General features: G+C 32.7%; 1 protein-coding gene across 1 annotated transcript; it reads right to left on the bottom strand.

Annotated features, from left to right (window-relative positions):
- Positions 1 to 4,947: 4,947 nt before the first annotated feature.
- LOC145043190 (putative ubiquitin-conjugating enzyme E2 18) lies at positions 4,948 to 7,477 on the bottom strand. The gene is made up of 6 exons (XM_078991761.1): positions 7,339 to 7,477; positions 7,047 to 7,150; positions 6,860 to 6,962; positions 6,038 to 6,101; positions 5,522 to 5,610; positions 4,948 to 5,223 (listed from the first exon to the last, which is right to left on the bottom strand). Exons 1-6 carry the CDS (start codon positions 7,366 to 7,368, stop codon positions 5,128 to 5,130), a joined length of 486 nt encoding a protein of 161 aa, XP_078847887.1. The 5' UTR covers positions 7,369 to 7,477; the 3' UTR covers positions 4,948 to 5,127.
- Between the last annotated feature and the right edge of the window lie 6,032 nt (positions 7,478 to 13,509).

Raw genomic sequence — 13,509 nt, 5'->3', positions numbered from 1 at the left:
TTGGCTTTCATTTTCCTTATGCTTATTTTGGGGTTCTTCAAAAGTTGATTCTTAAAATGTTTTCCAATCCATTTATATGTTACAATGGAACCAAATTTGAAGACTCTTGAACAATTATGGTCATCAACTAAGGACTTAATCTGGAAAGACCTTTCACTACTCATCCAGGAAGCCCACAGTCTAAAAGGACAAGATGGGTTCTTGCTATCTTTACAACATCTCACTAATAAGCTGTGACTATCATTTTTCTCATAATAAAGATTGTACCCATTCTTCACTGCATAGTTAGTCAAACAATTTTTCAATTCCATAGGGTTAGAGAATCTCATACCTAGAATTGGCACCATTTTGTCCCATTTCTGGTTCTCATTATGGATAGGGTACACTGGTTTGTCATCCCCATTGTTGGTTTCAACCTCATCAGTTTCAAGCTCATCATTTTTATCCTTAGAAATACCTGACACCCGGTCTAAGAATTCATCACCAACAGTTTTGTCAAGAGAAGGAATGTAACCATCTGCTTCATGCTCATATGGAATATCATCAGAAAGTTGTGACTCTTTATCATCATCCACGTCTGGCTCAGAATAATGCCCTTCATCATCTTCTACTACTTCCATATCAGCCCAATCAAGTACAGGTTCATTTTCGTGGTCTATATACACATTCATTGTTAGACCAACTTCATCACTATAACCCGTTTCAATAAACTAATAGTAGTCAGCATCATTCCCAATTTTCCTAATACCCTCTGCCAATGGTTCATTTCTAGTGCAATAATATACATTATCGCAACTGCCTTCAATCAACTTTTCAATGAACAACTTAAAATCTTTAAGATCCATTCCACCAAAATCAACATCAGCGATTGAAACAACAACAAAGTTCAAGTACACTAATGATTTTGGTGCAAATAAACCATTATAATGTACATAAACTGTCAAATACTTACGGAGTTTGGAATCGAAGGCCATCTTCTTCACTGTAACACTCGCATTCACCACTTCTCTTCAATTTCGTAACTGTATTCTTCGATTAAACCCTAAGTGTAAGGAGAATTGGGGGTTAAAGAGTAATGGGTTTGCAACGTGGTCTAGGTCCACGTAATACGACATGTCATCTCTACTTAAATGAGATAACCGGTATAACAGGTGATAACCGGTATCGAGGGTTTTGGTGAGCAAGATTAGTAAGTTCAGTGGTATAATAAAGACAAAAAAAAAAAAAAAAAAAAAAAAGATAAGGGACCAAATGAGTACTTATAGAACACTTTATTACCCTCAAAGGTCATTTTCCCCGCAAGTCGCAACTTAAACAAAATTGACGAACATATCCTTGTTGCGTTTAAATTGTCAACCACCACTCCTTTCACCTTCCGCCGATAACCTTAACCCTTCCCCCATTTAAACTCACTGCTGCCACCATCAGTGAACCTCCTTCACCTGTTCACACAACACACGCCCCGTTCAAAATTCTGGTCCTGCAACTTTCTCATTTTCTCCTTGCATACATGTTCCATTCAACACCCGTGCTCAAGATAAAAAAAATTAATCGACGTAATCTGAAAACTCTCACGATGTAAATAAGAGTTTAAGCACTCATTTTTGGGAGGAGAAACAAAAGTTTGTTCTATATATGTCGAAATCTTTCACTCATTACCAGAGGTGTTTTCCTCGTTTCTGTCTCGATGGTTTCTTCTTTCAGCAATACTTTTTATTGATAATGGAGCTTTACCTCATACGCTGTTTGGTGGAGGATTTAAATGGTATCAGGTTTAGATGATGGATAAACGTTTGAAATGGTGCGGAACCTGACTTTCAAGTCGGTGTTTACAGAGTTTGAGATAAATATTAAATGGTGTGTGACGTTGGTTAAGATGGTGCCCTTGTTTATCGTGAGGAAGAAATAAATAAAGTAAAGATGGATACAATTCCAATCCATGTGCACCGACTAAATACATTTCCACTAGCATCCTATGAGATTATATATGCCATTTAATCAGATATTATTTTATGTAACATCAATGTTTTTAGTTAGGTGTTTTCTAGTTTTAATTTGTTACTGGTCGATTTTTTTGATTTAGTATTTATTTAATGAAGATTTACTATTCTTATTACTAGTTAATTATGAATACATGTTAGCTATTTGGTTATTGCATAAGGATAATTTAGTAATTTTAGTATCTTGTTCCACCATGTTCTAGATTTGCCAAACATTGTACAAGTAACTTGTTCAGTCCAATCCAGTTCTGTTTTGTTCCGTCCAGTCCAGTCTAATCCACATACCAAACGGTACCTTAAAAAACGAGTGCATTACCATTTTGGTCCTTGTAGTTTGCATTGTTTATTACTTTAGGTCTAAATTAGGTCTAAATCTGAACAACTTACAAAGAAAACTAAATTATCTAACCTATAGGATACTCCTAACCTTTGATTTGTTTTATATTACTCCCTTTTAGTCTAGATATAAGTTTCAACATATACTTTTAATTCTTGAGCTGCAAAATTGTCTCGGTATTTATTTTTTCAGGAAAAGATCCAAACCTTAAAAACATTGGATATATGGTATTTTTCGGTTTTATCCAAACAAAATATTCTAGTTTTATTGTGGATTTAGTATCTTCCAAAATTGAAATGACTCTTTCATCCTTTTTATATTTACTTTTATTTTTCAGTATGTATGTATGTATACATACGCACATACTTAATATTTGCTCATGCAAAGCATCGGCTATAAATAACTCTTTTGACGAATTGTTTTCTTACGGAGAAATAATTATTAGATTTTATTATTAATTATTATATATTAAAAAATTATCATTTTTGAATAAAACATATATGTCTAGAACTTATATTTATATTATATGTTTCTACACTATAACAATGAATATAATATTTTAAAATTGTTATTTTTCTTAAAATTAAATTTCTTGGTAACCTTTTTTAATAAGTATTCAAACTTTTGACAAGTATTAATGATTTATTTATGTATAACTGATTTGTACAAAAAACTTTGTATCTTATACCTCTTAAAGTTAAAGATATGATTAATATATATATATATATATATATATATATATATATATATATATATATATATATATATATATATTGAAATATATTTAAGATTAGTATAATAATCTAATATATGAAAAAAAATGAATATATATAGTTAATATGTACTTAACTTAGATATAAAAATATTTTATAAGGACATTGTTTTAAGCAAACAAATCAAATTCTATTTTTTATGAATTTTGTTTAAATAAGAATACACATGATTGAGTCAAATTATGGAATAAAAAAAAATCGATTACATAATTCTTTTATCGCAAAAAATCATCAAAAAAAAAAAAAAATACAATATCTTTCTAATGAATATAACTCAAAACATGTTGTCCTTCCATAGAAAAACTCTATCCAAAACATTTATCAAAACGTTTATTAAATGATTTGTATGTTGGTTTGTAGTTCTATTATATTACTTTCCATTTTAAAATTGATAGGAACTAGTAATTATGCCTTTCAATGATTTGGGTTTATAGACGCAATGAAGAGTAACATAGATTCCATTGGTTTCGGAAGGTACATGAGTTTAAGAAGAATACGATTAGTTTGGATATATTTGAATCAAAACTATGTAGTTTGGAGGGTTTTATTTACAATATATACTCTTAGGTATATAATAGTCGTATATTCTCTAACCTTTAATACTTAGGAAATCTTTATTGGATTAACAGTGAAAATTATTCTTGAAAATATTTGTAGTCTAAGTATAAAGTTGAAATAAACGCATCTATTTTAGCGTAAGCTATATTTTATAGTTCAAACTCATTGGAGCTAGACCTTTTGTATCTTTATTCTCGGAAATCCCATCATTGAAGACCTTAAGTTGATTGCTATTTACAAATGATTGTTCAGATATACAGTTGATTGCTATATTTTAAGTGGTGTGGATGTAAAGCTTTGAGCCCTACTTAACGTTACTTGGAGAATATGTATCGCGATATTGAATTATGATGGAAAATATCTAATGCGATATTGAATTTTGGTTATAAGGTATGTCAGGAAAACAAAATTTGGTATTTTAATACAAAATTATACCTCGTTAGATGGAGATCGTTGTTTAATTAGAACCATGCACATAAAGTTGAAAAAGAAATAGATAATAAGATAAGTAAACGCCTCAACCAATCAACACCATAGCAACTTAATTGACACCATATTGACTTGATTTTTCCAACAAAAATTTGCATTTTGCTGTTTACTGTTTTGCACAGATAAATGACTAGTGAAGGTAAAAATGAAATATTTTCTTAGGAAAAAACGGACATCAATATTATACTTTCTAATACATCTCTCATATATATATATATATATTTTTTTATCAATGGAGTATTTTTCTTGTCACTAATGTATGTATTATTTTTCATTTAAGAAATTGGTTCATCCATATAAAATATAACATATTTGTAACTATCATACAAATCAATGAACCATATATTTCATTTGGATTAACTAATTTCTCAAATAGAAAAATCCTCCTCCTTAAAATAAAATAGGGACCCTTTATATAAAAAGCTATATCTTGATATTTTAATACTTTCAAATACATGAACCTTTCCACTTTGTAAATTCCTCGGTAACATATTATCCATAAACGTTTTGATAAACTTTTTTAATATCCATTCCCTATTTCTTTGTAGATTATCGAATTCAAAAATAATAATAATAATAATAATAATAATAATAATAATAATAATAATACTATAAAACTTTTGTGAGCTTGCATTTTCATGCCAAAAGAAATAAATGCTTACCACTTTACAAGTACATAAGATAATAATAATAATAATAATAATACTATAAAACTTTTGTGAGCTTGCATTTTCATGCCAAAAGAAATAAATGCTTACCACTTTACAAGTACATAAGATAAGCCATTCAATTTTCACCCAAATCTTCTCTTAAGTTAGAAACTGTTTTAAATATAAAGTTTATCTTAGTTTTTTTTTAAGACACGAAAAAGGAAAGGGAACCATATCCATCCTTTCTAAACCTCATGAGGTTTTAAATCAAAGAGAAAGATTGGACTTTGTTTTACAAAGTTTTCCTCATTAATAATCCATTATACTTTATCATCATGGAACCACCATCTCGTCTCCTTGGGAGACCTCCCATTCCTACAATTCTTCACGTAGCGTTCGTCGTCATTTGGACGTTGCTGTACCACACACAAACTCATCCGTCAGACTAAAGCTAAACACAGTACAGTACAACCTGTTCTGTCATGTCACGTGTAACAAAAGTCCAATGCAGGACAAACACAATACAACTTGTTCTGTCAATCATAGCCTTGTCCTGTACCGTGTAACAAAAGCCTAATGCCGGTCATGTCATGTCATGTCTTGGACTGTGTAAAGTATAATACAGGTAAAACGTAGTACAACTTGTTATGTCATGTCATGTCTGTGTACTGTGTGACAAACAGTGCTTAAGGGAATGTGAAATTCGAAACAAACCTTGGTAGAAGAGCTTGATAGCATGGAGAGGATGCTGATGCATACAGAGCTCACGGTCATGGCGGGTGACCATGAATCGTACAAGATATCTGCACCCAACAATGCCAAATTCATAATCAATTAAAAATATTTTCATGGAATAGAGGCACTATATTTGGAATTTGGAAAACATTTTTAACATAATGTAAAATTAAATATCTGTAAAATTAGAAAAAAAAAAAAAAAAAAACGTACTATATTTTTTTCGATAGTGTGGATGAATATGGAATTATGGACATGATTAATTAAATGTAAGAGCCTGATAAGACTTGGGTTTTACCATTTTAGTTTGCATTTATATAACATATCCATTTATAAAAATCTTTCAACATATTTCGGATGCATAAAAAACAAACATGTTGAAATAAACTTGTAGTTAGGCAACAAAATTAGTTTTTCTCATGATAACGCGATTAATCTATTATAATTTTTTTTTTTTTTTAAAAATGGATGTGAAAAAAGGGTAAAGAGACAAACCTAAACAAATATGGCCATTGCTATAAATGTGTGGATGAAGTGGAGCTGGAGGAATAAAAATAACCTGTCAAAAAACAAAATAAAACAAAAGAAAGATAAAGATTATTAGAAATTACTTATTAACAATTAACATTAATCTGAAAAGAAAAAAGACATAACGACATAGTAAGTCAAACCCTAGCAAGGTCAAACCCTAGAAAAGAGCTGAACGGACACACGATGAGATCATTTACTCAACATGTTGGATTATTAAAAAAAAAAAAAGAAGTGAAAATCCTGAAAGCAAAGATTTTAAATAAATGATATAGACATAGAATATTTTATCAATTATCCACCACATATGAAATGTCATATAGATATGAAAATGGCTTGAATCTTGATGTTAGAAAGTCTTGTCATATGTGATATCCTTTAAAATAGTAGACTTCATATCAGATGAGTAGAGATTTTTATGGGACATATTATGACACTTTTTAAAGAAACTTATCAAAGATTATGATAGTTTAGTTATCCGAAAAGAGAAATTAACATTCTAATTGCTTAAAAAAAAGACACTTATTAGGTAATTGATAAAAAAACACATTGTATATATTATACAACAAGTAGACAATTTTTTCTATGTATGAACATAAGGGTTAAGGGATGTTCTTTCTTCACCTAGACATATAGAGAAACCCTAACACACACACACACGCACACCAAATTGAATTTTCGTTCAGAATTCAGAAATTCAACTATTTGATTCACTAACCCCAATATTACCTACAGTTGATAATCAATAAATTCCCAAAAAAATCAATAAATCATGATAAGTTATGTGACCTGTGGCGCTTCCATGGGGTAATGCTCAGGAAAATCAACTTGCAGCTGGAACGTTTCATTAGAATACAAAGTCCCGGGTGCGCCGTTGACCTCAATTACCCATCTGTAAGCCAAAAAATCAAACTATTAGCTCTTAAATCAAAAGAAAATTAAACTCAAGCAGTCGCAATAGCGATAAACACCTCACCTTTGGAGATTATCAGTGACTTTGTGTTTGAATCCAGCAGGTGGATTGACCTGCCACTCCATTAGCTCCTTCTGGAGACGATTTGTTGCGATCTTGCTCAGCGCCTGCAATTATAGCCAACAAGGACTGATCGTCATACATAATTGCCCCTCGATCAAAGGGATTCGCAAATTGAGTGGAGTCGTTCAAATTAGGGATGTATATACAGATAATATATATACAATTACAGATATACGTATGTAAAGTATATGATAGAAGAAGAGAAAAAGATGTAGAGAGAGAAATAGGAAACCTTGCGAGAAGAAGCAGAAGGGCTCGTCATCGCTTCTAGAGAGAGAAAGTGAAAAGAAAGAGAGGGGGGTTTCTGTGTCTGTGTGTTTTTGTGTCGAGAGGGCTGATAGTAATACTTTGCATCAGTCACTGTGACAATTTTAGTACTTCTAGAAGAAAAAATGTCACTTACAGCCCAAATAATGTTTATTTTTAAAAAATTATCATTAGCAACTAAGTGATCATTTGAAAAGACCAAACATGTCTTTGCTTGGAAAAATGACAACTTAGTCCAAAAAGATTTGTTCTACAATTTTATGTCAGACTGTTGGAGAATATTGAAGATGTGATATATAGTTTACCATTTTTTTAATTTTGAATTAGTTTTTAGTATTTCTGGTTATGTCTTTTTGGAACATATTCGGTTGGTTTCGAACCTTTATTGTCTGAATATTTTGAGTTTAGAGATGTATTGTTTTATTTGGTTTTACCATTATATCTTCGTATCATTAGGTGTGCGATCCATGTAATGAGTTTAATTAAAAAAAAACAATGAAATTTTAAAAAAGTTGAAAAGTTTGAATTTATAAGAAAAATGAAAAAAAAATTGAATTATTAAAATTATTGAAACTTTAATGTATTGAATACATTACATATATAAACCCTTTCTAATAAATATTTTACATATATATTACATTACACATTAAATGTAGAATTTTAATTTAATAAAATGAAAAATACAATAAAATGACAAGTAGAAAATAAAAAATTTAAAAATTTTAGAAAATACCAAGTATCCAAATGAAGGAGAAGAGGACATGTAGCAAAAAAACATTCATTTATTATAGTAGATACCTTTATCATTGTACATTGTCATTAGCGATAGTGGGCTTAGGTTGCCCCAATCTAATATGAGATATAGATCATAGGAAGTTAATGTTTTTCTTAAAAATGCATAATATCAACATGTTTTTAATACACACAACTATGACTAGTAAGGAAACTAAGTATTAGAATCAATGTATATAATTGATAAACATAGACATAGGCGTTTGTCCAAATAAAGTGAAAACACTAGATCCAGAATTGTTTATGGATGCATGGCCTTCTTCGGATGGTTACACCAATGCAACATGTTACTAATACCATATTGGATAACATAAATGGACTAGCATATTTTTCTTCCACAAAATATACCACGAATGACATATCATGCACTTGGTTTGTGAATATGACTCTTACGAGAGTATTCTAAATTTTCTTGTAGAAATAGGAATAACATGGAGACATGAATAGGGGGTCATCTATAAGTTACTCTACTTATGCAAACATTCAAGATTGTTGAGTAAGACCTAAATGATTTTATCTGACCATGTTTTCACAAACGTTAGACGGAATAAATCACTCTTGAAAAGTACAATATGGAACATGTAACAAGAAACATACACATATATAAGGTTTGTCACACTTTTGGGAACATGTGAAAATTAGAGTTGAATTGTCCCATGTAAGGAAAGAGTTTTCTAATATAATTGAAGTATTTCTAGATACATTCATGTGAAGAACGCTTTTCGAGGAGAACAAACATTTTCATTTGTCAATGGCATTTTTGTAAATGGGAACATATAAAGGTGGTGGTTCCTAAAAGGTCCACTCAGAAAAATGTCGCTTATAACCATTTGAGATCATGTCTTCTAGACATGATGATACCAAACAGTTTGGAGTTATTATGTTGATTGTAACACTCCGAATCTAGAAGATTAATTGTGGAAATAAATCCCCTTTCCTAGGGACCAACACGACGAGTTGATGGTGGGAAACTCGACGTGTTGAAGGCCTTTAGGTCACGCGTTTTTATGAACCAACTCGGCAAGTTGGTGAAGGGAACTCAGCGAGTTGGACGCCGATTGAGAAACCCTAATTTTTAGGGTGTTGCACCCTATTTAAAGACCTTAAGTTCTTTGGTTGGCCTCCTTACCAGCCTTCTCTGTCCAGAAACCCTAAATCGAGCCTTATCTTCCATTGTTGAGTATAAGAGCTTTAGGAGAGCCTTGAGAGTTCATTTTTGGTGCTTGTTGAAGGAGATAAGGAATTAAGAGTTGCTTGGCTTGAGGAAGAACTCTTAGATCCAGAATCTCTATCTCATTTGCCAAGTTTTTGAGGTATCAAGCTCTCACCTTACTTATTAGTTGCTTAGATCTCTTCTTGGGTTAGAGTTTATGTTTTTTTAGCCATAGTTAGGTGGATGTTGGGGATTAAGATGTCCTAAATGATTATTCTTTCAAATATAAGGTCTACATGAGCTCTTTTGGCATAAAGGTGCCAACTTTATGGATTTAAGGGCTTCATGTATTCATTAAGTCTTTCGTTTAGCCCTTTTGAGCTTTTGAGCTTTTGAGCTTTTGAGCTTTCCCTAGTCATACTTAAGTGTAAAGTTGGAAATTGTATGTGGCTATCTAGCCTTATGGGATTAGATCTGCATTTTGGGGTTTTGTCTTTGATAATTAAGTGCTTAATGGTTAAGCCCCCACTTTTTTAAGTCTAGGGTTTGGGTTTGAACCCATTTCCGTGGTTCTTAGGGGTAGAGTTAGAAACTTTACCCTTCTATATCTCATTTTGGTCGAGACCTGAGCTTTGGATCTATTGGATTCAATGAAGGCAGCTTAATGCATTAATTTATTGGGTCTTGGGCAAACGCGGCGAGTTGTTTTGGTTTTCCCCGTTTCTGAGTTGATGTATAACTCGGTGAGTTGGGTCAATATAGATTATGGATCTTGTCATTTCGATTTATGTCTTTGATCAACTTTTTCCCATGTGGTACTTGAGGTAATCTGAATTGTAATTAAGGGATAAGGCTGTCACACCCCCGAACCAGACGGCGGAAACGTCCGAGGGCTATTGTGATGCAATTGAATACCATCACAATGAATATACATGAATCATAACATCATTCGTCACCAAGCATTGAAATATTACAACCATCAGTGTTTACATTCAGTACATTGTTTTTACACATTACAGTTTCAAAACATAAACTGGTTGATATTAATTAAACAAAACATCATGATATCACTGGATACATTTTCTTCGATTTACCTGTTATCTAAGAATACAAGTATTTTGGAAAAACATCAACATATGAAATGTTGGTGAGTTCATAAGTAATGTTTGAAAAGTAATGATTTGTATTATTTTGATAATCACCAGAAAATCCGATATTTTCTGAAAAGATTATCGTAAGTAAGAAAAAGTGTGAAGATCCGTAAGTATGCTTGTTGATTTTTGTAAATGTGAATAATTGTTAGACTTTGTATGCATCACATAGGTGAAAGTGTTGAATTCCCTAGGGAAACCTGATGTTTTCCTAATACATCAAATTACGTGGCTTAGTTATTATTATTCCGATACGACGTTGTATTCTATAGTTCCAGGTGACATTGGATTAATTATGGATTTTGAGTCGTTATAAGCACGCATTAATGAAAATGACTAGTTTACAACTTTACAAACAATCCCTTAGGCGTCGTCCGTACTTCTCACTTAATCCAACCACCCTGACTTCTCATAACCCCACGACCGAGGAGAAAAGAGGGTGTGAAGCCCCCGTTATTTCCGTAAGTCGTTCAAGGCTATCGTGAAGGCGAAAGGCCCTTGACCCGACTCGCATTTGACTTCTTGACTTTCCTAGCAGTACCAAAGGACCCTTGGGGCCCAACAACACAAAAGCTATTGAAAGTCCTTTTACACGGAATTAGGTCATGTAAGACCCAACAACATGTAAGCGTGTTTCCTTTGGGCCTAAAGATCATGTCATTGGGCTAGCTAGGCCCAGCAAGCACGATTTGAAACTTTTGGGCCCAAAGATGGTGCATTGACTTCTCGTGAATTTCCGCGTGTGTATTGACTTCTCGTGAATTTCCGCATGTGTATTGACTTCTCGTGAATTTCCTCGTGTGTATTGAAGTATCATTGTTTATTGATTTTTGATTCGTTATTGATTCAAGACCGAATCAATTCGTTTGGTAACGATTTTGGTGTTGTAGGTGTATTACGTTTTTCCGGTAGCCGGGGTACTCGTATTTTATCTTAAAGGATTTATTGTTTTAAACATTAGAGTTTTTCGTTTTGATGCCCCTTCTTGGATAAAATTTATACTTTTAACCCTTTATATAAAAGAATTTCCATTTTAGTCCTTAAACCATTTTTCTTGACACTTTACTATCAAAATTTGTTGAAAAGACATTTTCAGCCCCAATTTACTTAATAAACAATTTAAGCCCTTCAAAAATGACATGTTCTCGGTTGAAACCTCCATTTTCGCAATTTTTACAATTTTGACCCAAAATGGAAAATTTTTGCATCTTTGGTCCCTTTTTAATTTGAAAAGCACTTTTGACCCTTGAAATAGATTTGGTACACTAGTAATCCTCTGTTTTACAGAAATGTGCAGTTTCATCCCCTCCAAATCAAAAATCTTGCAATTTGGGGCTTTATTAGGACGAAAAGTCCATTTCGGCCCATTATGCTTAAACTTCACATTTTTAACCCTTCAAAAGTGTTAATTTTCAGAAAAAAACATATTAGAAAGTGTTTAGACTCATCTCCACCTTCAGAATTTGTATTTTGTCGTTTTGGGCCCTTTAATTTTGTATTTTTAGCATTTTGAGCCCAAAATGGGTTTTAAGTCCAAACATGTTCATATTAACCAACTAAGTTATTTTTCTAGACTTGATTAGTGTGAAATGGTATAAGTTATACTTATTTCATTCATCATATTGTGGATCTTGGTTTTTAGGTTCTTGTGGCTAGTATAAACATCACAATCACACAAGATCATACATATAAGCATAAAAATCACACAAGGCATACATATACTCATAGATCTACACATTTGCTTGTATTCTCCCCCATAAAACTTATAAAAACCGAAAAATAGGGGGTCTGAACTGAGTTGGGTTTTGTTTTTTGGAGAAGATTGGAAGAAGTTTGATGTTGTTTTTGGCCCTAACAAGCCTTCCTTTGTTGACTTCGAGCTTAGGGAGTTTCTAAGAGAGTGATCATGATTTTTGTATGGATTAGAAAGAGTTTTTGATAAAACAAAGAATCTAGATCATAGATCCAAGCATAATCTTACCTTGGATGAAGAATTTGTGGAAATATCTTCTTGAAAAACCTTCAAAAATTCGAGATCTTGATGAAGAATGGAGGGAGTTTCCTTGAGAGACTTGTGAGAGAATTGTGTGTGTGTGTGTTTGGGATCGGCCGAGAATGAGAGAGAGAGAAGGAGAAGAAGAGAAGTGCTTGCATGGGAGGATGAGATTGCATGGATGTTTGAAGTGCAAAAGCTTAGATATCCTCCATATAAAAATGAGGTGGCAAGCAAAGTCAACCCTTTCCTCTTGGGTTTGTAGTTTGGGCCGAGAGATAGAGAAGAGAGATGGAGATTTGGGCCTTTTATGTTTAAGTCCATAATATGGAGTCCAAGTTAATGGTTTTCGCTCCATTGGCCCTTTTAGGGTAATTCACGGCCCAAATAAATATAAATATGATTCTTATGGCCCATTAGGGCTAATTAGGTTAGTTATGGCCCAATGAGTTCCATTAAGGTGTTTTATTTCATTCTAGGCCCAATATGGCCCAAAATGTTAAAATGAATGAGAGTTGGTCCAATTAGAGCCCATTTAAGAGTTCTAAGCCCAAGATAGCCAAATTGGAAGCTTATTGGTCCCTTGGGCCCAATAAAGAAGGCCTAGTCCAAAAATGGACTTAAACAAGAACTTCTAGGGTTTCCAATTGTTTAACGACTATTTGAATTGTTTGCATGGGGTGTTTGATTGAAATTTTGTTGTCATAGAGTAAGCATGATACATGCTCTTATGTTTTTGATTCATAATTTGACTCAAGTGTTGTGGTTACAAGGCACAAAATTCCTGATTGTGACATTATCCCCCCGTTAGAGGGAATTTCATCCCGAAATTCTTTTGAAAGTTAGATTTGAGAATGCTAGAATAGGTGATGGTACTTTTGCTTCATTTGGTCTTCGTGTTCCCACGTGAATTCTGGCCCACGCTTCCCGTTCCACCGTACTTTCACGATCGGGATGCGACTTTGCTTAGTACGCTTCACCTCCCTGTCCATAATTTCGATTGGTTCTTCAACGAACAAGAGATTCTTGTTTATTTCAATCTCGTCA

The sequence above is a fragment of the Lactuca saligna genome, chromosome 4, assembly GCF_052625555.1.
Source record: "Lactuca saligna cultivar CGN05327 chromosome 4, ASM5262555v1, whole genome shotgun sequence".
Taxonomy (NCBI): domain Eukaryota; kingdom Viridiplantae; phylum Streptophyta; class Magnoliopsida; order Asterales; family Asteraceae; genus Lactuca; species Lactuca saligna.
The sequence above is the reverse complement of the archived record's forward strand: the minus strand, read 5'-3'. Positions and strand labels throughout refer to the sequence as shown.